The 26,755-nt window shown below is 36.1% G+C and overlaps 1 protein-coding gene across 2 annotated transcripts; it reads right to left on the minus strand.

Annotated features, from left to right (window-relative positions):
• Positions 1-2,451: 2,451 nt before the first annotated feature.
• Positions 2,452-9,156, minus strand: LOC113049137 (insulin gene enhancer protein isl-1). 2 transcript variants are annotated; one of them, XM_026211199.1, is made up of 6 exons: positions 8,689-9,156; positions 7,867-8,056; positions 6,975-7,234; positions 5,330-5,613; positions 4,824-4,991; positions 2,452-4,690 (listed from the first exon to the last, which is right to left on the minus strand). In XM_026211199.1, exons 1-6 carry the CDS (start codon positions 8,714-8,716, stop codon positions 4,574-4,576), a joined length of 1,047 nt encoding a protein of 348 aa, XP_026066984.1. In that variant the 5' UTR covers positions 8,717-9,156; the 3' UTR covers positions 2,452-4,573. The 2 variants fall into 2 exon arrangements, with proteins under 2 accessions (XP_026066984.1, XP_026066982.1); XM_026211197.1 differs by having other exon boundaries at positions 5,330-5,616; positions 8,689-9,138.
• Positions 9,157-26,755: the final 17,599 nt, after the last annotated feature.

Consider the following 26,755-nt stretch of genomic DNA (forward strand, 5'->3'; position numbering starts at 1 on the left):
GTGAGTGAATTAATTTTAATTTTTGGTTCTCTTTATTGTTAAATGTATCATTCTTCTACATATACAATATTATTCTCACAAAAATATAGATACACAGTAAAGTTCCGTCAACCATCTGCCATTGCTTGCCACCGCTGAACAATTGTGGGTTGAGCTCACCAGCCTCCCTGGTGTTGTGACTCTGTGGTCAGGCTTTGGACCTTGGGGAGGGATTGCTTGCCCGTTCACAATGCAATCGGGTCTCATCCAGGAGCCTGTGATTGTTCCATGGAGCCTCCTCCAGGTACAGTGCTGCTTTTGTTCCAGTAAGTCAGCAAAGCTGAATGCAGTCCAGGAGGCTCGACCAGCTTTGGGAACTATATCAGGAGGCTTTGTGCTACCCAACGGCTTCTAGAAGACTAGAGAAAGGAGCTAAAATTTAGAAGTTTGATGCAACTTAAATGCATTGCTCAACAAATGACCTAACAGTGACTCTTTACAAGTTTTGGTTCTCTTTTTTTGTGCTAAATATCACTATTTCATATTTGCTTGCAAGTGTTGTTCTTCAATCATGGTAAAATTCATAGCACCTCTGACTCACCAACATATGACTCAGTGAGTCCAAATGTGAAGTGAGCCACAGTTCCAGCTGAATAGACCTGACTGTCAAACTATGGGTGTTATGCTGTAAAGGAAAGACTACATTTATTGCCAACAACTAACATTAACATAAAATAATTTTTAGCACATTATCAAAATAATACGTTAGAAATATGCATATATATGTATCAGGGGTGTTTCCTATGAGGAGGCAAGGGAGTCAGTTCTTCCTCAAAAAAACATAATTAGAAAATATTCGATACTACTTAAAGAAAACAACGCAAATATTACTAGAAATGACATTATAAGTATAAAAGTCCATCGTTTTTATGAAGTAACAGTCCCCAACAGCGACACCCTCCGGTAAAGTTACAGTGGAGGCTTGCCTCCCTTCGGCCCATAGACTTAAAATAGAGACCTCTTAGCGTGCCGTGTGTTTGGTGGCGGGTAATTGAGAATTAAGAGGGGTAGAGTCACGTAAGAGGAGGCAATGCCTACATTGTGATAAGATTGATTATGACTAGTTATGCTCGGCTGTGGTTGGTTCATGCGATAAATCCCGCCTCTTGTGTTCATGCGCGTTCTGCGTTTTCGATTCAGTCCGAATTAACAATATAATGGTGTTAATGGGAAGACTAATTTAAAAAGTAAGTACAATTCACACGAAAATACCCAGGTTGTTACGTGAAAAGAAGACTTAAATGGGCTGATAACTTGATCTGTGGGAGTTTTTAGTGGGTAATCAGCTTGGTTAAATTTGAAGTAAATCTCCATGTCTGTGACCAACGTTTGCCGAGCTTTGATGACTGATGATCCAAAAAATGACAACACAGTTAACAGTTAATTATTAAAAAGAATAGCTGATACAATAAAATGCATTTTTTAAAAAAATTTTTGGAGTTATTATTTTGGAATGAATGTAAAATGGCTTAAAACACTAAATTGATGATATTCATACATGGCTTTAATAAATAGAATATTCATTACATTAATGTAAATATTTATGTTGTTGTATATATATATATATATATATATATATATATATATACATATTTTTTTTCTGATAATGTAAGTAATGTTTATTTAACTAAGTCTATGTGACTGGGACAAGAATTTACATTTGATTTAGAAAAAAACTGGCTCTTCATTTTAGAACACCACTGCACACCACTGATATGTGTATGTGTGTGTGTGTGTGTGTGTGTGTGTGTGTACAAGTTTATATATCCTGGTGAAGACTTAAACCTGAATACACACAGATTCATGGGAACTCATGGCACAGTGGGGACCTGAATTGAGGCTTAAAAGTCATACAGTATTAGTTTTTTGTGAGAAAGTAGAAATGCACAAAGTTTTGTGTGAGGGGTAGGTTTTGGTGTAGGGCGATAGATTGGGTAGATAGATAGACTATTTGTACAATATAAAAAAACATTACACCTATGGAGAGTTCCTACAAGGATAGCTAACCGTGTGTGTGTGTGTGTGTGTGTGCATGTTTTTGTGACATATCAGGACACAACTCTGTATAATGACATGGGTATGACACAGGTATTACAAGGAGAGGGTGACTTATGAGGACATAACCCATATCCCCATTTTTCAAAACGCTAATAAATCATACAGAATGAGTTTTTTTGAAAAATATACAGTTAGAATATACAGTTTGTACAGTATAAAAACCATTAAGCCTATGGGATGAACCCACTTTTTACAAAAACAAACGTGTGTGTGTGTGTGTGTGCACTGTAAGTCGCTTTGAATAAAAGCATCTGCTAAATCCATAATTATAATTTAATATATATATATATATTTGTACTTTTTTGAAAACCAGTTTAATAAGTCAATTAAAAGTAAATTAAAAGGCTACTTGCATAATGTACAAATGGTAACCATTCTTGTTTTAATTAGAGAAGCAGACAAAATTATTTGTTGATATGTTTGAAGCCTGAATTAAATCTATACATAATTTCTGGTGAGTGATACCACTAGTATAATAAAAACAGTTTACTTGCTTGACATGAAAAACATATTTTGTAAAGTGATGTAATATTAAGAACTTTTGACATTAACAAAAGAGTAAATCTTTGCAATTGTGTCTTATATGTACTTCCATCTCATGGCTGGTATATAGCTATGTCTTCAGTAATTCCTAATGTGATGTTGACATGTTGTCTTAGTCATGTATGTTTTGTTCTTAATTCAGTTTGCCTTAATATACTTTTAATTGGAATGTAAATAGAAAATAAATAAATAAATAAATAGTTTTGCTATACTTTACATGCCCCTCATTACTGTGTTTTTATCTTTAAGCTAATTTTTCCCTATGGTATATATAAAATATCAAAGATTTCTAATTCTAAATAAGGTAATTTATAGTATTGAATAGGTCTAACATATTCATGACAAGTATCTAAATTATCTCAATTTGCACAAAGGAAACGTGAAAGCTGAGAAAAATAATGCCCACAGTCATCGGTCATGTAAACAGGAATAGCCAAAGTGATTGTACCAGCACATGACATGATTTCCCGAAATTCTGGAGTGTTTGAGATTGAGTTTTAATTCTGTTTAACTGTTTGTACTTTAGCAAGCTCACTGCAGGTCAGTGTGCAAATGAGTAAGTGAAGTCAGCTGAGGTTAATTTTTTAATTTCTTGGTTTTCTCAACTTTCTCAATCACAAAGTGCTTCAATACATAGTAGAAACACTTCCTTAGTATATAAAAGGTAAATATGTTAATGTTGTCATTTTTGGGGGGTGAACTGTCCCTTTAAGAGTGCTGTGGCCTGCAGTGACGTTGACCACATTTTTCTGATCAAACAAGAACTTTGTTGTCTCTTGCCTAATCTCCTTATTTTCGCTTATATATTACCATAGCCATGCTTCAAATTGTCATGTGAGAAACATAAAGGTACAAAAATGGTAACATTTAAGAAATCTCCGCGTGTCCGACCGTTTACTTTACAGTACACGTCAAATTTTTATTGATCAAATATTCCTGAAGATAAGTCTACATATGGCGTTGTTCTTACATCAGTCTTTGATCAAACGACAGGACACGTCAATTATGATAGATCATTCGGAGTCGACAATATTCTTTTCCTCCTTTTTACTTCTTCAGCATGTAGCCTAAAAGTACACAAAAGTGGCATGTCTTACGACAATAAATAATAAAATATTTTGTAGTACATGAACAAAACGAAACCTCCATAGCTAATCAGTCATATTAACTTAACTTAAAACTATACACATCTTTGGGAAAGAAAAAAGTTATTGGACGGACACGAACACACGAAATTCCCACACAGCTTGTGGCAAAATAGAGGTAGCCTATACCTTGTTGCAATGCTTTAGTACTTGGGCTTGATGTTTGAAAAGTGGCCATATGATATAACAAAACTGTAATCGCAGCAGACCTCGGCTGCCATACTCTCTTTCAGTTAACTGGTCCATTTCGATCTTTTATAGAAACAGAATAAACAGTCATGGTTTCATTATAGGCTACTCACGTTGCGCACAAAAGTAGGCTATATGAATGTATATTAGATTCAGTTCTCTTGCGACTTATATCCGTGGAGGTCCAATGATTTGTCATAAAAGTTGAAGAAAATGTGGAGGGGTATTTGGCAAAAGTGTCGCCGACCAGGTCCACTCAGCCGCAGAGCTCTGCAGTCATCATGTCAGGTTCGGTGCGTGAAGATGTGCGCCGGCTGGGTCCACTTTCGCAGGAGTTTGCAACTTTAAATGGTCTTTTCGCAACACTCGTTGTACTTGCTCGGTTGGAGTGTGTTTAAATCCCATGATTGTCATCACAGTGTATAAATATGAGAAGGGTTTTTTTCGGTATAGAGGCCTCGTGCAGTTGGAGGATGGGTTTTTATTCAGGAGCGGCCCTAAATGAAATAGGGATGGAAGAAACTTCACGAGCCTCTCTCTGAGATTGGTTCCCGGACACGTCTTTGCCAAACTTCAGGTGCAGAAGATAATCCACTCTCCTAGGCCTCTATAGGACTCGCTACCATGCTGTTTGGTGTATCAGGCAGTTGCGAGGACATTGAGGCGACCTCGCTCCCCGTGGAGTTCGAGCCTGGCCCTCCTTCAGAAAAATTCACCTAAAACATGCAACATGTATGCTATTAATTGTTATTATTATTAATTATATGGTTATTAATAATAGTATGAGCGGTGGTTTTAATGCGGCGGTTGCTTCTATCATGTCATTTACGCACAGTTGTGCGCACTCACCAGTTGCTGGAAAGCAGGCTGGTCGATGTCACTCTGCAGTGCGAAGTCACTCAGGACTTTCCAAGGCGGTTGGTAACTCTGCACCTCCACTTGGTTTGCCTGCAAACCACCGTCGTGTCTCTCTGGACTGGTCGCCACCATTGGAGTCCCTGTCATCCCCTGGATGTTCTGCAGATGACCACAGCAATCATTTATTTCCAGTCAAAAATGGAGTTCAAAGGCCGCATTACAGAAACGTTCCAAGCCTTACGATCCAAAAAGTTGGATGTTCTAAATGAGACCATAACTTAAATAGCCATGGTTATTTTAAGATCAGATAATATCTTATTTTTAGAAAGCCAATATGATTTGAGATACTGGCAAAGAGTCTACATGCTTTAAGATATTTACAGAAGCCCATCAAAGTGCGAACGCCTTAAACGTTCGACTTGCACTTCTTTATAAATAAAAGAATTTCGGAGTTGAATGTTTTTCTGGTTTATCGACTGAAGCGCCACTGGTCTTACCGTTTTGTCGTGGGGTTGCTGCTGCTGGAGTTGTTTCATCAGTATGCTCCTCTTTTTGTCCTTGCAGCGCTTGTTTTGAAACCAAACCCTGATGACTCTCGGGCTGAGACCCGTCATCTCAACGAGCTGCTCTTTCATGAGGGCGTCGGGTCGAGGGTTGGCATTGTAACAAGTCCTCAAGGTATGGAGCTGTTTTTCGTTGAGGACTGTCCGGACGCGGGTTGTTTTCTCAGGTTGCTTGTGCACATGAGGTCGAAGCGCAGGCTGACGTGCCGAGATGGGCTCTGCTGCAGGAAAAACGAATCAGAAAAAAATAATGATAAAAAATTAAATGCAAAAAAAAATCTCATATAATGCTCGGGATGCGTGAAGACTACAAATATGATCATGTCACGTAATTTAATTGGATAAGTCTGAGGTACCCGAGGCAAAGCAGTCTAAGGTGGAGGTACCTACTTACGGAAAATAATAATAGGCCTATTAAATAATAATAACAGCAATTATTTATTATTAGCAATTATATATAAATCATTTATGAGAACGGAGTTTTAGTTTTCCCCAATATATTTCATGGTCTGCTTACAAAACCGGGGTCAAGACAAGAGGAAATCTTTCGATATGCGTCAAAATATTATCTTGAGATATTTCTTTCCATGGAAATCTGCTGCTTCACGTATGAAATTCTTAATTCTGTATTATGGCGAAGAGAGTAGCCTATCCTTTTAAAAAACTTGAAATACAGCCATTGTTGCAATCCCTTTTCTGGCAATTATATGTTCCTGCTGGATGCAGTAAATTTGGAGGGCGAGTAGATAGGTTTACGACACTTAATTAAAGCAATCTGTGCATACCTCTAAATTTTCAATAATAAGCTACGCGCGGTGTGCTGCCCATGACATTACTTAAAAGCAGCTGGTTATTAATAAGCCTGCATTGACAACTGATTTTTTAAATGGTTTGTATTATTTAATTTATTATTTTATGTGAAAATAAGACGCCTTCATGTAAATGCAGAATAGCATTTTGGGTGATATCTAAGTTAAACACTCAAAGCTTATTTTACTTTAAAGTCCTTTAAATGTGGAGTATCAACACGTGATTCAATATGACATTTTAATTTAATTAAAATACTTTCAAAAAATAAATCTGTAAAATGATGGTACCGTGATCGCACACACACAGTTAATACATTATCGCGTATTTCGAATTCTATAATGTATACACATTCAAAATGACATTTTCTTTGTAGCTATTTGTTTGTGGAAGGATCTCATTTCTGCCTTAAGTACATTTACAAGCTGACATTGTCGCGTGGTTGGCCTCTAATCAGCAGAGAATATCTATTTCATGCATGAATGGCTTGAATTCAATAACAGACAAATAGGGGAAAAAACGAGTTACGCTGTCAAAGACCCACAAACTGGTTAGCTTGTTAATAACATCATTCACGCCTTATCACACCACATTTATTCATCATAAGTCTCAATCTCGTAATGTATGATGTCATCATAAAGCTCTTTCTTATATTGGGGGGTAAAATAAATATTTAGAGGAGCTTTGTGTCTTTTGAAATCCCCCAAGACAAATAAGCCTCGAGTCCTTGAGCAAACAGCGCTTTGTAAATGTAGTAGAATGCTATGCCTACCTGCCATTTGTAAAGGTCTTGCCGGATGTAATGGGCTTAATGGGTCACCAGCACCCATTGTTGCCCGCTCCACCACGTCATGGTCGGCCCTGCAGAAGAGCCCGTCTTCCCGCAGAGCGAACTCATCTCCTGGGATAAGCTGCCGACTACACGCCACACATCTGAAGCACTCAATATGATAAACCTTCGAGCGTGCTCTCATCACGAAGTCATTCTTGCTGAAACCGATGTTGCATTTAGCACATTTGATCCCGTACAACCTGAAAAACCAATAGTAGCCTACATTATAATGTGTAATGTTTGAGTAAAAAAATAAATAAATAAATGCGTAGCTAATAAGTTTTAATAGATATCGATTTGTATATATATATAGGCTATAATAAAAAACAACAAATACCATGTTAAAATAAAATATATTTAAATACAAGCATAATATAATTTATTTACTAATTAATTAACCGACTTTATAATTATCAAAATTCGTTAGCTTTATTATTATATTAGGCTATATTATCTAACAAATGTAATAATAATAACAACAACAAAAACATTTTAACATATTACGGATATTATTGTACCACAGTGGTGTTTGTCTTTCACAAAAACGTGTCCTATTAAAATAATGCTACATGACTGTCAATAAATAAATATTGCGATTCAATTTCGTACAGCTACATATGAACAAAGCTCCACAATAATTGTCGAGTAATTGCGTTGCAGACTCATTTAAGACAGGAGATTAGCATATAGGTGCTGTCCAAAAAAAAAAGAAAAAAAAAACTTAAATGAATGACAGCATGCTGCCATAATGCACCAGTGAATAATGAGAGGTTACTGTCATTCAGTCATCCACACTCGAAAACTAAAACATGACCTAACTGATCTGCGTTACCTGATGTAGTCCCGTTTACAGTAAGTTTTTCCGTCTCGCACAAAACACGTACAGGACTCGTCCAGATACTGGTTACATTCTGCACATTTCAAACACGCCGCGTGCCACTCCAGGTCCGGGGACACGCGCAGAATATACTGGTCATGGATTTGATTCCCACAGCCGACACACAACGAGATTAGACGCTTTTCTGATTGAAAAGAAAACATAGGATGTTTCAAATTATGTGAATATATATATATATATATATATATATATATATATATATATCTTTTTTCCTATAGCTCTATAAAAACTAAACGTCTTGCAATGCCTTAATTTCCCAATTTTATACTTTAACTCGTGTGTAGGATTAAACATATATTAAACACGTTTGAGAAACAAAACTGTATGCTGATAATAACGGTGTATAACTAGCCTACAAAATGGAATAGAATTAGAATCGACATAGCCTAATTATTATTAGGCTATTATTATTATTAGCCTACAATAATAACAATAGCATAATAATAATAATAATAATAATAATAATAATAATAATAATAATTACTAATAGATATTAATAAACTAACAAAAATTAAATGGTCAGAAGTGGGCCCTATTTTAGAGATTTAAAGTGAGGAAGAGCGGTGTCAGCCACTATAACACCGGCTTGTCACGATCTCTCCGGTCCTTTCAGAACTTTTGAACTTGTGCAGAACGCGAAACAAACTAGTAAAGTCATATGAAATGATCGGCATACAGGCACATGGTTGAAAACAAAATCGTCAATATTAGCAGTAAGTTTCATTAGACACACATAGACATTAAAGCATAACTTACTTTTTGGCGGATCCCCCATGTCTCCCATGTCAATAAAGTAAGGCGGTGTTAGGTCCACTTTAAAACCGGACAGAAGGCCCTTAGCGCCCTTGTTTTGATCTGAGAAGGTGGGGAAAGTGGCCGAGGGTTCGAGGTGTTGCAGGACTTCCCGGAATCGAGATGCTTGCGATTAGAGTTAGGGGTGTGTGCTGAGCTCCTGTGCTTGGTCACAGTATTGATGGGCCACTCTTGTCCCTATCTCTCTCTCTCTCCTCTCAAACTCCGTCGGCTTCAGCTCTTCTCTCTCTCTCTTGGTCTGACGTAGGACACTCATACGTCACCTTTATGAGAAGCTGATTGGTTATGGAAAGAAGACCAGCTGTTCGGAGCCCAGGACAACGAGTTGTTGCATTTACTTTTTTTTAATTTCATTCATTATTTTCCCCCCTCTAATTTCTGCAGATTCGAATTGAATAGTCTTGATCCGAAATATTTTAAAATTTAAAGAAATTATGATGATGAAAAAAAACAGGGAAAAACTATATTATTGCTTATTTAATATTTACGATTTAATGTTTATTTAAAAGGAATCGTTCTCAGTTTTGATGTCCTTTTTAGCCAGGATATTCTAGCATGTTTGAATTTTAAGACCTATTTTAAAATAACACAATTAAAAGAGGTTACATAGCTATTTCAATAATAGTTTACGCAAATGAAATATTAGCTATAAACGTTCGAGCAAACTGAAAATTGTAGGAAATTTTATAAGTCATTACGATAAATCTTGCTTTAGGCTATGTGAAGTAAAAATGGTCAAATAATCTCTGTTTGGACCGATGGGCATGAGAGGTGAATCTCCCTCGGTCAGTGTACAGATTTTTACAGCGAAAGGCGCAAATCCCTATTTAGGCAGTTGCACACAGGGGTACATAACACGATTGAAATCGATGGCACATTTCAGGGTTGTCGCTATTCAAACTAAAACGCAATTACAGCACATAATTGCAGATAATGACCGTTTTAAACTGCGTAAGACACGTGGTAAAATAATCTCAATGTAAGGGATGGATTGGTTGACCAAACAGACAGAACATAGCACAGAGTTGCTGAATTTCCTGACCCTTTTACAAATGTTACTGATAACGAGAAAAAACAAAATTGAACTGCGCTGTCACAGCTCAAATAATTGAGATTAGCACTGTATTCCAACACACTCTGGTGATTTATAAAAAAAAAAAAAAAAATAACAAACTGATTCTAAATTGGTGCATTTTAATTGGCGAAGAAATAAATGCAAAATACATTTTAACGAATGTGTAAGTCTCCAATTGACAGTAATGGACAAGACAAAACAAGTGGCCGGGGTATGACAGCAGGTTTGCAGGGAGCAGAGCATCGCTATAACAGACACAAACACGCCCTCTTGTGTTAGCAGCACAACCACCAAACAAAGACATGGAAACATGGGCGAGAGCTGGCATTGTTAACTCTTCATTCTGCTCAAATTTTCAATTACACGTTGTTGATCGGTAACTATTAAGTATTTCAGAATTTAAAAGCCATTTCATAAATAAGAAACATGTCAAATAAGGCATTGTTTCTGCAACAACTGGTCCATCATGCTTCTGTGTGGTATTTCTCAGTTAGCCAAGATCACAGTTCAGATCACGCAGCTTATCGATGAATTGCTGTTATTTGGGGAACTCCTTTTGCTATGGTCGTTGGTAATGACAACGTTGACCCATTTTTAAAACCCAAAGCACTTTAAACTCCAAGTTATGAGCCAAATTTCATGCAATACTGAATTAGCATTTGTAGCCTAACTATGTCCAAGAACCCAAGAATACATCATGAATATATTATATGAAACATGGTGATACTAAAGTGTGTGTGTGTGTGTGTGTGTGTGTGTGTGTGTGTGTGCATGCGTGTTTATAGTGATAGATTGACAGATGATCAATAGCAGCTTTAAGTTTTGAAATCCAGCAGAAAACTAAAGAGATATTTGAAGAGAATGATGCCTGATATGCATTGTGTATTCAGTGCCACATGTTCATCAAAATGAATTACATAACAAGAGAATACAATATATTGTGGAGGTATACTTCAACAAGATTCTTTCTTGATGTTGATAAGCAAACATTTTTGAACACAAAAAGCAAGAATTTTAGTATTTTGATACAAACTGTGGTGTACAGATTTTTTTAAAAGGTATATGCTTCATCAACAGTAATTGACCACATTTTATAATGCCTTTTACTCTTTGCTTGTTTGGCAGTAAAATCTATTCATTGTTCATGGTAAGTTTATTCTTAAGTAAGATTTCCAAAATGCTGGACATTTTACAAATCCTTGTATGTACAGTAGGCCTATGTGTGAATATAAGCAATGGATTGTTTTCCACCCTTATGATCAGTTATTATAAGAGAGGTACAATGGATTAATTATGTTAGTAAAAACATGATAATATATCCTCATAAGAGAGATTTAACGTTTCACTTTATGAATACAATTAATTCAATTTTTACAATGCTGCTTCTCTGAAAGGGTGATTTATGATTTGCTGACATTTGTGTTATTATATTATCACTGAAACTTTTTTTGATGTGCTGTTTTCCTGTAGGCAGTGCTCCACCTAAATCATCATACAGTATTTCAAATGCATAAATACAAAAATAGTCTCATCCCAACCTAAACTTATAGCTCAGATGAAGTGATTAGGCTTAAAATCCAACAATGTAATGTATCAGATCATAATATGACAACTTTAATCGCGCATGTAAATCCTACGAAGATCCACCACTCATCTCAGAACAGTCATTGTTTGCTTTTAGGCTTAAAGTCATCTTACTCTGTGTTATGCTCTTAACAAGAATACTGTATGATAGTCACTGGATAACAGCTCAGAAATGAGCCAAACAAGAAAACAAGACACAGACATCAACAGTACAGCCTTATTCCTTTGTATAATTTCTCTTTAAGTTTATAAGTATGCTAATAATATCAAAATAAGCTAAATTCGGATAATTAGCCTAATAATTCGGTTAGTATCCTGCTGTTTGCTGTCTGAATATAAGTACGACCCTCATCCTGACCTCTCACTAACCTCTGGTTTCATTGATCACCTTCACCAGCCTGACTGAATTTGGAAATGCCTCTGAGAGGTAATGGAGGATAAAGCACAACCTGAAAGATGTATGCTATTGACAGAGTACGGTTTACGTAATGTCATTCAGTTCAATAGCATGCATTAGTTGGCCCGGTAAGGAGTGAGAAAGAAAGAAAGAGAGAAGGAGCAAATCTATTTTGTGATGCGTTGCTTTGAGCGACCTCTCAACCTCACAGACTGAAGACCTTGGATGCATGTTTACACTTGTGTCTGTATATGTCTATACATGTGGCATGACTATAGGACACCGGTTATTCATTGATTTCTTTAATGAATTGTTTATATGGTTGCAGCATGTTGTTCTCAAAGACCACAGCAGCATGTGCTCTTAGCCATTTTCAGGAGCAGAAATCTCAATGGGCTTGTAAATTTAGGTTGTTCGATTCGATGCAGAAGTCTCCCTCAGACAGAGTAGCCGGTTCTTAGAGCTCAGCAGGAGTCCTTCGAGATGAATGGCAGGAGCAGCGTTTCAGCTGCTTTGCTTGTGTATGTGCAAGCGTGTATGTGTCATCATTTCTTTAGACCTAATGCTGTCTTTTCTAGCTAAGATCTCTTCATGCTAAGCAACTGTGTTTGTGTTTCGGCATGTGCATGTTTCCGCGTTAGATTTTCTCTGCCTTTAAAAATGACTCGTTATGATTACAGTTTAGCATGTTCTGAGTAACAGTGATAAAAAGACAAATTTCAGCTGGAAAATCAGCTTATAAAAGAGGCTTCTCACAATGACAGAGACATCAGTGATTTTATTTTCATTGTTAGGTGCCATATCCAATGTCTTCGGATTTCATTTTCTTTCCATTTATGTAATTTTTCAGAGGACCACTGTGAAGACAGCTGCTGGATTGTACATCCTCTCAAAAGCATGTTGGATTGGCTTGCAGTGCACCATTGTGTTTTGTATTTTGATTATTAAAATAATTTATACTACTACATGTGGATACAATAAGATCTAAAAGGAAAAATCAAAGGATCTAATAAGATTTACATCATTTTCAGACCTACCTAGCCAATAAATATACTTTTTTTGGTCATTTTTAGGCATCTGTTTTTGTTTATATGTCGATTTTGCATCACTACAGAAAAAATTATAGACTTTTGTTCTCTAACGTCCTCAGCCAGATGAGGCATGCGGGTATCAGATTGTTCAGGATCTTTGGCTGATACTAATCATTTTGCTTTAATTAACTCAAACAGCTACAGGCTGGAGTCTGTTACTGGTTTGTTTATGGTCACACTTTATATTAGGTGGCCTTACATCAAGAATAAGTACAATGTAATTATTGTGTTCATACTGTGTTGCAAAACACTTTTGCTGCTATTGAGATGGTACATGGGTAAGGTTAGTGACAGGTTTGGTGTTATGGGTAGGTTTAAGGGTGGGTTAAGATGTAGGGGGTCAACAGTGTAATTATAAATGTAATTAAAGAAATTAATTAAAGATGTAATTATAGGTATTTGTAAATATATAAGTACATTGTAAAACACAAAATTGTACACAATAAGTGCGTTGTACCAAATTATTAATTTAAATTTAAGAACATAGTAGTTAAGGTCACCTAGAATAAAGTGTGACCTCGTTAATAATATTCAATCAAATGCATGAGACAGTATTTTTTCTTCCACTTAAAAATTAAAGTTTCTTTTTTGCCTTGTATGGCATGAAGAACATTTAATATAATTTCCATGGTGCTTTATAGTGAAAATAAAGGTTCTTTAGAAACCCCAATATGGTTCTTCTATGGCATCACTGCAAAAAAAAAAAAACATTTTGAAATTTTTATTTTTCAGTCTGTCCTTGTTAAAGCAGCAGTTTTTATTTTACATATGCATCACAAGCTTCTGCTCTTTGTGCATAGCACTTATAATCACACAATCTCAGAGTAGCTTAAATTGTTGCTTTCAGCTGAAATGTACTGGCTGGCAGCCATATTTATGTCTGAGCCAGAATGAAACGAAAGCTGTATCACTCACTGCCCACCATGAAGACCTTGGCTTTAGGTCATTTTTATTTGTAACTCAAGGCAATAATGTTATCATGAATGTAATTAAGAAATGTGTCTGTGTCCTGCGATTTGGCCATTTGACTGCAAATAACTAATTAGTATCATTAACAGAAGTGCTATTGATGCACTTTTTGTACCACTAAAAACCTCTCAGCTTTGAATACAGTGTCAGTGATACTTTTCTTGAAGTCAAGGACTCAATCTACTCCTCTTTTGCTAAAGACGTATCCAGAAGGCCTTATCAAGGTCTTTTGTTTCCATTTAATCTTGCCTGAATTTTCGTTAGCCATCAGAATTAATGCCTCACACACGACTCTGTCCACTCCGTGTCATCACTGAGACGCCAGAGAGGTGAAGATCTCATCTGGGTCACTGTGGTCACACAGAGCCACAGACCATATGGTTGCCTTAGTCATGGCCTACCTGAAGCAGCAATGCTAATCACTGAAGACAAGTGCCACTTGACACCAGAGTGACAGATGGTGTTCCTGGGCCTGTGTACAGGACTACTGCCTAAACTCGGCACCAGCACTGCAAACCTTTTCGCCCAGGCTTCGGTCGGACTTAGAGGCACAATGAAGGTGATGATGTGTCAGGGACCATTATATGAGATGCTTCCCACCTCCTCTTGTTTTGTCCCATGGGTGGATCCTTGCCCACGGCTATGGCTGACGGCTAATTTCATATACAACAGCAAGGAAGTGCAAGATGCACCAACGACAGATAGGATGTTTGAATGGCTGTAATAAGTGCATTGTTTGAACAAAGTAGATAGTGATTCATACGTCTAATAAATATAATCAGATTGAAGTCACTAAATGCTGAAGCTTTTTTTCTTGTTTTGTTTTTGTTTTGGTCACGTTGTTTTGGATTTTGTACTAACACCTATGGGTGTAGATGCATAAAGTGTATTTATACTGAAGCTATTTATCTTTTGTTTCTTTTTTTGTCTCCATTAGCACTGAAGAAACACTATATAAAGTAAAGATTATAATGAGTGGTTGAGTAGTATTGAGCATGAGTATTGATATTAGTATTAGTATTAGTATTAGTATTAGTATTGTTATTAACACTGTGGTGTTACAAGACAAGTCTAGTCATGTGATCTAGATCATGGCAGCTATCATGAGGGATATAGAATAAATTATTTTATAATTACTGTAGTAGTGCTGGGCAACGAGTAATCACGATTAATCGCATCCAAATTAAACCAAATTTTTGTTTATATAATTTATGTGTGTGTACTGTGTATATTTATTATGTATATATAAAGACACACACATACAATAAATATTTACATGTATATATATTTATATTCAATAAAAATATATTTAATATATAAACATAATATATTATTCTTAAATATATACATGCATGTGTGTATTTATATAATCATAATAAATATACGTATACACACATATATTATGCAAATAACCATGATTAATCATTGCACAGCACTAATAATTACATAGAATAAAAACATAAAATAAAACAGCTTTTTCTAGGCTGCTAAGTCTCATGATTTTAGTTAAATTACTAGGTAAACCAATAACATGATTAATAAAAAGAAAAAAGATAATGGGCTCAAGGAATACCAGAAGGAATACCTGCTTCAAGGCGCATTTGTCCTGTATATACACTTGTACAAGCAATTCTGATGTAAAGAATGTATTCATTTAGCCCTTAAATCTTACAGCATTAATGTTGTCACATCATGCATGCAGAAAAATGAAAAATGACTTGTATGGGTGCATTAGTGAATATTCGCAAAATATTATCAATGCAAATTTCAGCTTTATTAATAAAATCATATGAAATGGTGTTCTTAATACATATTCATATCTCCATTTAATGATTTCTGAATATTCAGTTATCATCCAGACCACTGGTTTGTCTGTCACTTTGCTTTTTTTCCATTGACATAAACATGACACATTCATCCCACTATCTCAGGGCCGTCTCTAATTGTGTACCGAATGTTGAATCAAACTGATATGTTACATCAAATGGAAAGCAAATCTGCTTTCTTCATCAGATTAGCGGGGATTTGTGGGTGTAGTAAATGGGGGTTTTGCTGTCCTCTGACAGACAAGGAGGAGCAGTAAGAGTGCAGTCGGCTGATGCATCAGGCTGAGGGAGTGGTTTGTTTGTCTACTGGCGCCGAGAGCTTCTCAAAAGCTCTCTCAGTTTGAGTGGCTGTCTAGGAATTACAGGATGATCCCTCCAGCATCATGATCATTCTCCTCTAAAATGCTGAGGAGACCACCCCCCATTGTCCAGTGTGTGCTGGACATATAAAATTGAAATGTGAAAGTTATTTATTTAGTTAGTTAGTTTTACTTTGGGATGTTCTGATGTTATAAAGTGTAATGGTATCGGCCAATAATGGATATATATTGGAGAATATCGGCATTCAGTGTATCCCTCTTGTCAACCTGTGTCCACCGTTGTCCACAAAAATATTCAAAGGCTTTTACAGTTGTATGTGATTTACGGTATAATATAAAACTGTATAAAATCCCAGTTTCTACCTGACACAATACTGTGTATATTTTGGAGATTGGCAAATCGTCCCCTTGGAATTATAAATATTTTACTTTAAGTTTTGTACATTTTGGGATTTTTTATTGAAAAAACAAAAAGGTTCTATCTACAGAAGTCTATGGAACACAAAAACTTTGAAGCTCAATATCTCAAAACTACTCAGAACGCAGATAGAACCTTATAATTCCAAGGGGACGAAATGTAGAAAAATTTATACCAAAAAATATATGAAAAATGCCCCTGGATTGATGGGATAGCAAATTATGACTTGTCCATGTCTAGAAATCACTATTATTAAAATAAATATCTTGACTTAGTTGTTGTTTTAGCTTATATTAGTGCTGGTTTTGTCTTTTATTTTAATAATTTTATGTAATCTTGACAACCCCTTGCTGAAGCTCCATAGTGGGCCCAGGCCCCTCATTAAAAACCACATACTAGAAAAACAAGGCTGAGGCATGATGTTGTTCAAATGAGCTGAAATTAGTCAGAAATCATAAAAAGAACTAAAAGATATCAGAATTAGATTAAATAGTAGTTATGTTTGTAACTTCTTATGTGGGGATATTTTTTAACTTCCACGTGACTTACTGCAGTCCCTGTTGTGCAAAAAGATTTTTTTGTGTGTGTGTGTGTGTGCAAAAATGCCATCTTTAAGAGGCCTTAAAGTGACAAGTGACAACAGTGGAAAAAACCGACCCACTCTCTAATATCCTTGCCTACCACAGAGTGCATACCTGCAGGTGATCTGAAGGCCTGTGGAGTGGCAGGGCATCGAGGAGGAACTACAAGCAGAGAAATGGAAATGTTAGCTACGTGACAGCCCAGAGCAGTACATTAACATGACAGACTTTCTCTTGTCACGTGTCAGGAAAAATCAGACTGGCATCCCGGGCTCCTATGGAGGTGAGCAGGTGAGTGTATGAGGGAGCTGGAGAAGAATTAGAAAAAGCTAATCCCTCCCAGCATTTCTCCCAGTCAACAGCAAGCCTCTTTCATGCTCCATGTAACCTTGGTGAAACTGACACCTCTTTTCGCCCTGCCTGCCCCAGGCAGTGGCTATCTTGTCTTCTCTTCTTTTATGTAGCGGAAGCAAAAGATACTGGCAGAGGGTTTTTGCTAAAGCGATAGTTCAACCAATATTTAAATCTTCTCATGATTTGCTAACCCTCATGTCATTCAACACCTGCAGGACTGACTTTTTCTGATAAACACAAAAGAAGATATTCTAAAGAATGTTGATAGCTAAACTGTTGCTGGTAGCCATTGACTTTTATAGTATGTTTTATTTTATTTTTGTACTCTATAGAAGTCAGTGGTTTCCCAGCAACTGTTTGGTTGCCAACAAAATATCTTATTTTCTATTTAGCAGAAGAAAGAATCTCACGGAAAAACAAGAGGGAGAATAATTGATGAAAGAATTTTCAGTTTTGGGTGAACTATCCCTTAAAAATCCATACAGCTAAAGGAGTTCAATTTCACAGTGTGAATAAGACTTAAACCTCAATGACTGGTTTTCATAACCCACACAGAGAACAATTCTGTAATGAGTGTCATGTTTCGTGCTAATACACATCAGACAAAACTGTAACCCTATAGTTCGATTTGGGCTTCCTCCTTGGCGACAGCAGGCCCATAGCAAACAACAAAAAAGACATACCTGGCATTCCAGCCTTGTCTCCACTCTTCCTAAGTGGATCGGAGTATATCCACTCCCAACATTCTGCCATTGTAACCAGTGAGGGAAACCTCATCGACTAGCAATCCAAGTGTGAAGTTGGAACTGCAATGCCCAATTACATCCATGTGAGTCCTCCATGAAGTTTTGCCATAACCTTCGTCATGGTACAGCGCTGGTGCAAAGGAAATCTTAAAGAAGGATCTGACCATGCTGGAGATGTCAGCAGAATGAGAGATGAGCTCTATGAGAACTCTTCCACCACCTCCTCAGGTGTGGTTACATACCCTTATTTGAAAAACACAAGAGGCCAAAGACCAAGCAAAGGTATTGAAAAGCACAAAGTGATGCAAAACATCCATAACCGCTTAGAAAAGCTGTGAACCTTGAAAGCATGTTCTGTACTAGTACAACTACCTTTCAAAAGATCGGGGTCGGTACAATTTAATAATGATTTGAAGTCTCTTATGCTCACCAAGGCTGCATTTGTTTGATCAAAAATATGGTAAAAAGAGTAGCATTGTGAAATATTAGTGCAATATAAAATAAATGTTTTCTCCTTAAATACATTTCGTACCTGTATGTAATTCATTCATGTGATGGCAAAGCTGAATTTTCAGTTGTCAGTGTCACATGATCCTTCAGAAATCATTCTAATATACTGATTTGGTGATCAAGAATCATTTCTTATTGTCAAAAAACAGCACTTCTTGGAAATATATATATACTGTATATATATATATATATATATATATATATATATATATATTATGCCACATTTGATCGTTTTTTTCTTCACACTTGCTGAACAAGTATTCATTTATTATTTAAAAAAACAACAACCTTGAAACATTTTAGTGACCCACAACTTTTACTCTAGAACTGTAGAAGATAAAGGAAAAGCTCACTCAAAAATAAATATTCTGTCATCATATATTTGCCTTTTTGTTCTTTCTAAATCCCCAAATTTTTCTACCATGGAACACCGAAAATTCATTTTCAAAGAATATTATGGCAAGTGAATGATTGCTAGCTGACAAAAAAAGACTACATGTGACTCATGCAGTCTATTTCTAGTAGTCAGCAGTCTATGCTGGCTTTTTATGAGAAATGGACCATCATTTGTGCCATTATTGTGATTCACATTCACTGATAATTGATGTGAGTAAAGGTTAAGAGATTTGGGGATGAACTATTTACTTTAATGAAATGTAATGGTTTTGGTTATTTGTGAGAACAGTTTGTTTTTAAATTCTTTCCATGCCATAGCACATAAATTGCATAAAATTCTTGCCATGCCATGTTGTGTCATAAGTGTGCCATATACGTATCAGACATATAGTTGTAAAGCCACTGCAAATTGCCCTTTAAATAAAGTGTTCGTGACAATTATGAAGAATCAAGCAGTGGAAATTACTCTTATGAGTGGAAAAGTAGATGTGAGCACTGCAGTACTCCATAGGGAGGCAGGCAGAATGATCCTGTTTTCATATGCAGGAGTCATTTCCCTGCAATTATCTTAGTGAATGGGGCCCACGGAAGGTAATTGCTTTGTTTTTCAATTATTTGCTGAGGCTCTGGTAATTTACTTCATTCTATGAAATATGCCAATTAGACATTTTAATTACAGTTTTCACTGTATCACTTCTCCCTGTCTCTGAAAGGATGTAATACTGCTATTAGCTAGACACAGAGGAGAAAAAATGACTCACATTTCTCAAGCAGATTCAAATTGGAGAGATAGGCTTTTTGTAGAGCTTTCCAGCTCAGACAGACAACAGCATTCTAGACACAAAAAAAAATCCTAATTGACCTTTATTTTTAGAACCCTTTTTATTTCATTATTTATTTTATTTTTTTAGAACCTGACAGTATTAATGGTTTAGTGCATCTGCAGAGCTGCAGACTATAATAATAACAAGCGAACAGCAGTTTATCAATGTATTTCATAAAACGTTGAAGTATGGATGCTGAAGATTGTTATATACAGGTTAGCTGCATATTTATTGATCTTTATTGCAAATAATATTATCTATGTTTGCACAGAATATAGGAAGCATTTTCTCTTATTTCGCCTGACTAGCTTAAGGTGTGTATGTAAACCCTTCACAGTTGTCCCTCTTCCTTTGAGTACATGAAATCTTTCACTCATTACTGTGTCTTCATTTGTCCTTGGGACTGCAATTTGATTTAATTTTAAAGATAAGTTCACAATTCTGTTCCCCATCACCCCCTCCCACTTACTCTCCCACCAGTTGGATTGTGTATTATTTCTTTTTTCATCCTTAGGAGCACTTAGGCGTCTAAGAAACAGGCATCTGTCTTGAATATGGCCATCTCTGCCAACCCGCAAGGGCAGAAGAGAGCATCATATGTCTTATGGAAGGTCTACAGAACCCTTTGTCTATACCTTCGGTAACACGGACTGATGAATGATTCTGATCGCTGGCTCTGAGTAATATATAAAGTCATCCTACAATGTACCTTTGCACTAAATTACGCTCACTCAATAAGGTTTGACAGGTGCGGGTACTTCACCAGGCTCTTTTATATCTCTCAAGCATCAGATGGCCTCCATTTATCAGTAGCCAACCAGCCGGAGATTTCTTTCTCTCTTGTTTCCTCCTTTTGTATATCCTTTGTCTACACAAAATGCTGGTGTCACGGAATTGTGAGTTCATAGATGTCTTTGCCAATGTAAATATAAAGACTGTTCCAGCCTTGTAATAAAAAAAGGATATTTGAATGAACACTGATTTTCTGCTAGCATGGCAAGCTAACAGGGAAGGATGTTATTGTGTGGCCATTTGTAGCTGTTTGGCACTAAGCTGAAGGGCTTTGCTGGTGGGGGTGTAATGTTATTGTCAGTGATCCATTAGCGGAAATTCAGGATTAATGAACATGTAAACATTTTAGTAATCTTTGGACTGAGGTGATAGGCTGGATAAATGTACACCTTGCAAACAGCCTTTTAGAGCCCCACTTTCTGATAACATCTCCGAAAGGAGTATGAAACCCAGCTGAGTTAAGACAATTTGACTTACTTACAGCTACAAGTGTTACAGTGTGGAAACACTTCTAAGCATGCAATGTATTTTCTTTTGTTTGATAGATGTAGCTAATCTTCTAAAGAGACTTTTTTGGGAAGTAAATACAATTTGTCTTCCAGACAAATTCCAAACTTTTTTTCCTGTTAAACTAAGGGATTTCGTGTTGATGCAACTACATAAACAATAGCTTTCCATTTCAATTAGTCAAGATAAAAGCAAAGCACTGCTTTCTTTATATACATACACACACACACACACACACACACACATATATATATATATATATATATATACCAGTGTGTGTGTGTGTGTGTGTGTGTGTGTGTGCGGGTGTGTGTGCGTGTGTGTGTGTGTGTTGTGCAATTACTTCCACACCCTAACCCATATTAATTCTTTATTAATAGTCTTCCTATAAATATCTCTTAGATATTTAGATACAAATACAGATAAATATATGTAAGATATTTCGAGATGTAATTTTTTTTAAAGAACTCTCTGCAAAACTGCATTTATTAAAGATTTCTTATCATTATCAATGATGAAAACAATTGTGCTTTTCAATATTTTTATCGAAACCATGATATTTTTTTCATGATCCTTCAAGAGAACAGCATAAACTGATCTCTAACCATATTTGCACTCTACATAATTGTGACCACAAAGTCTACAGTTTCTGTATACAGTATGAAGTGAAGTGAAGTGAAGTGACATTCAGCCAAGTATGGTGACCCATACTCAGAATTTGTGCTCTGCATTTAACCCATCTGAAATGCACACACACAGAGCAGTGAACACACACACCCGGAGCAGTGGGCAGCCATTTATGCTGCGGCGCCCGGGGAGCAGTTGGGGGTTCAATGCCTTGCTCAAGGGCACCTAAGTCGTGGTATTGAAGGTGGAGAGAGAATCGTACATGCACTCCCACCCACAATTCCTGCCGGCCCGGGACTCGAACTCAGAACCTTTCGATTGGGAGTCGGACTCTCTTACCATTAGGCCACGACTTCCCCATGTATGTGCATATACTGTAAATACATAGCAAGAGGGTGTATCTTGTGATATATATACATACATATACATCATACTTTATACCCTGCACAACTCTTAAATGTACTTGTAGTGTGCACCAAACATACATAGAAATGTACAAGTATCGGTTTGGGAGTCATTATCACTATTTGTAACACTATCACAATCTCTGTCACTTTTGATCGATTTACACCTTCCTTGCTGAATTAGTGTTCATTCATTTAATTATTAATAATTAATATTAGTGCTGTCAAACGATTAATCACAAATAATCGCATCCAAAATAAAAGTTTTTGTTTACATAATACATATGTGTGTGCTGTGTTACGTATATACAAATACAAATGCATGCATGTATATATTTAAGAAAAATAGGTAATGTTTATATTATAATATAAAATATAAGAATATAAATATATAAATGCATATGCATGTAAATTTTCCTAAATATATACTGTATGTGTGTGTATTTATATATACATAATAAATATACACAGTACACATACATATACTATGTAAACAACAACTTTTATTTTGAATGCTATTAATATATATATATATATATATATATATATATATATATATATATATATATATATATATATATATATATATATATATATATATATATATATATATATATATATATATATATATATATATATATCACACCACGTATAACATGTATTGACATTTTTCTGTTGTATTTCTCAATTCTAGATGAAAAATAATTATAGTTCCATGTCTTGCTTCTGGTTGTATGACGGGTGAGAATCTGCAGGTTACATTTATGGGCCCCTTCTTGAAAAAAACTGTCCTTAGGGCTTCAATTAATCATCACAGTCATTAGACTTGCCTGTCAAGCTGTGAGGCCCTGTGTGTTCAGTCAAAGGGATTTGCTTTTAAGCTAAACAAATGTTAGCAGTATGTATGTTGAGCTAACAGCCTGTCTAAGAAAATAAATGTAACTACAGCTTTTCAATTTTAGTACAGATATCACACTTACTTAAGGTGAGCGGACAAATTGTGTAAGATATCTGTCTGTCAGTGCTGCTGTGAACAAAGCTAAATAGTAGTAGTATTAGTAGCAGAATGCCAAACCTACACCACAAATACTATGATGTCACCTTAAAAAAATGACATTATTGCTTGTTTGTTTTTCAAAGATTTAAGAATACAGCACTTAATTTATAATAGTATTCATTCATTCATTTACTCATTCATCCATTCATATCAAACGTACATTGATGTGAAAGACAAACATCACATGTGTCCAGGGACAATGTTCCTGCTCTAGGTGAAAGTACAGCAGTTGTTGTGTAAAAGCCACTCAAGGCCCTTCGGGGAGATTCACTACAGGAGGTTGTAAAGGTCTTAACACACATTCTGCCCTTTACTTTTCCCTTGGCCTTGCACTAATGTCTTGTAGTAACCTGGCCAAATGGCCAAGAAGGAATGTTTTTTTTTTTTTTTTTACCTCTTCTGACACCTTAGCTTGTTACTGTGATGAGAATTATTTGTCTGATGAAGAGGTTTTGAGACAACACCACAGATCTACTTGTGTTGCTGCATACTGTACCTCTAAGCCTACGACAGGGTAAGACTTAAAAATCTTTATTTCTATTCCCCAAAATTATATTATTCATATATTATGTTTATTTAATTTCCTTTAATATGTATTATTATTGTTATTATTAATATATTTCCATGTATCGTATGATCTATTTCTCAATGATGTTGGTCAATTTTGAACTCATTAACCCATTACAGAAGTAAGTTATGTCAACTGATTTAGACATTTTCATTTTATGATTGCCTAAATTCCCAAAATGTATCTTTGCATAAAATGTCTGTGAATGAGGGTAAATTGTTTGGCCTGGAATTCAGTTTTCAGGAGGGTTTTGATATAAATTTGTGAATATGAGTCAGCAGATGTCAGCTTACGTCATTAAAAATGAAATATTGGTATTAAAAATAACAATGAAATCATTCCTTAATGAATATCTACCTTCAACGCGTAGTCTGGCCATCTCTTCTCTTGTTACATACAGGTACATACAGTACATGTACATGTACATACAGGTATCATAAACTTGTCTGTAGTTGTGTATTATTCTGTTTCTCATTTCCCCTCACTGCTGGATTTGTTTATATTCCAAATCTGATACAGCAGGCAAAAGTCAACATGACAACATCGTCATTTGAATGACAACATCTTCATTTACATACATACATATAACAGCATTCCAATTTGGGGTCAGGACGTTTTATGTGTGTGTGTGTGTGTGTGTTTAAAAAAATGTCTCTTATGCTTACCAAGTATGCATTTATTTACATTGAATGTGAACTGTAACTATATGTGCAACTGTTTCAATAATCTACTTGATAGGGAGAGAAAAAAGTTGTAATAATATTAACAAACAGATGTATACTAATAATAATGATAATAATAATATACAGTTGTCTATACAAAGTATTTGGATATAGTGTAGACACATTTCTTTAAAACACAGATGATTTGAGAGTGACAAATTTATGAAGGCAAGGCTTCATTAATAATATTTATTTTATTTTCAGTGTTCAGTGTTACATTATTTTTTAGAAATCATTCTAATATGAAATCATGAAATCATTTTGTGCTTAAATAGTTCTTAGATTTCACAATGTTAAAAACAGTTGTGCTGCTTAATAATCTTGTGGAAACACATTTTCATCGTTATTTGATGAGTAAAAGAACAGCATTTAAAAAAGAAACGACGTGATGTTAGCAACTTGACGTGTAGTTTTTAACAGTAGCTTTAAATGTAGTTGTAGTTGACAAAAATGATGCTAATTATGCCACTAAACACCTCATTCATTCCGATATGTGTACAAAGACAGGATGTATGAGGATAAAACAGACAACAAGCCACTAAGTACCTTAAATTAAGTCAGGGGTTATGCCCCATATCTAATCGATTGTTGTAAAACAAAGTCCAGGCTTGCAGAGTGGTAGAGTGCTGTAGGCCGCAGGCGGACATTTGCAGCAGTGTTTGTAGCCGAGGTGCAGCCCTATAACTTACTGACTGGGAGGTACTTACAATATAATGCAATATTCCTGCGCTGCAGTGTGCCATTTGTCATTTGAAGCGGGACACAGATTATGGCTTAGGGCAGTGCATCTGTCCTGCAAGTAGCTAAAAGCCTCCCCAGCTGAGCCTGCTGATTTAGCCGCTGGAGCAGAGGTCAACGCCCCTCCATTACTCCTCTCCACCTACTTTCTCTCTCTCTCGCTTTATCTCCCACCTACTTCCACACCCTAACCCACTGCTAGTCTGTATCTACATTCAAAGTGCTGCTCTGTTTGCTAATGCACACTCCCTAGCTTAGCACCCACTTAGCAGTGTCCCCTGATTTCCTGTGACAGTCCCTGCTAGCTAAGCCCTGCGTCTTAGCGGGTGACTAAATGAAACATATTGACTTCCCACTGGGCTCAGCCCTTGTTGTTTTGACAAATCCTCCTTTGGTGCTGATCAATCAGGGCTTCTCAATGGGGAGTGGAACGCTCCCAATATTTCATTCCCTAGTGTGCTCGCACACGGAGCTGCGGGGCAAGCGGGTGTATTTAATTTGGGCTCGTAAGAGCTGCCCGTTCAGTCCGTCCCCGTAATTTACCCACCGTGCACGCACAACTTTGATGAAAAGAAAAGGGAAGATCATCAGCCCCCCTACCACAATGCTGACATAAGTTACAAGTGAAAATTTTAATTAGTGGGGCGGCGCACTGCGATAATTCACTGCCTCTTCTGTCTGTTTGCTTGTTTGTCATTGTGAGCTTCTATTCATTGCATCTGGCATCTGCATGCCCTGGGAGGAGAGAGAGATGGCAACAAAACCAGCATTTAAACTCTGGGGAAAAGAGGAACTCATCTTGACGTTGTTCAGTGAGTCAGGATTACAGACCTGCGGCAATAAACAGAAGATTAATAATACAGACACTTCCTTTTGTAGTTAATAGTTTACAGTGTTTATTCGATTCTGCTTTCAGACATTTTAGACTTTTTCTTTTCTGTTTTGTGTCATTAAACCTATTTTCATTTTTTAAGAGTATGTTAATTGTACAGACAAAAATAAACATATATAAGGTCAATGATTAAAAAAAAAGTTTTGTTTGTTGTTTGTTTAAATGAAATTTTTCTCATTAATTACTCTTTCTCATTCCATTCTAAATGTATATGGCTTGGTATGGTAAATAATAGAAAACGATGTTTAGAAGTCGATGGGACCCCCATCTTTGCAGCTTCAAAAACCATGAAAAACGAACATGACGGGAATCCATACGACCCCAGCTGATGAATCAATGTCTTCTTAAGCATTTTAGAAGGGTTTGTGTAACAAAAATACTCATATTTTAAACTTTTTTTAAAACTATAAATCATCTTGAGACGCTTGAAACTTCTTATCGCAGAAGCTTCATAATGTATTTACATCAAGCTTCACAATGTTATAATTTTTACATCAGGCGTGAACTCATGAACCCACTTATGACCACTGGCCCAAAGTGATGGTTTATATATAACATTTGTTTTTAAATATTAGCATTTAAAAAAAAATAATAATAATAAGTGAGGATTCC

This window comes from Carassius auratus, chromosome 30, assembly GCF_003368295.1.
Source record: "Carassius auratus strain Wakin chromosome 30, ASM336829v1, whole genome shotgun sequence".
Lineage (NCBI taxonomy): Eukaryota > Metazoa > Chordata > Actinopteri > Cypriniformes > Cyprinidae > Carassius > Carassius auratus.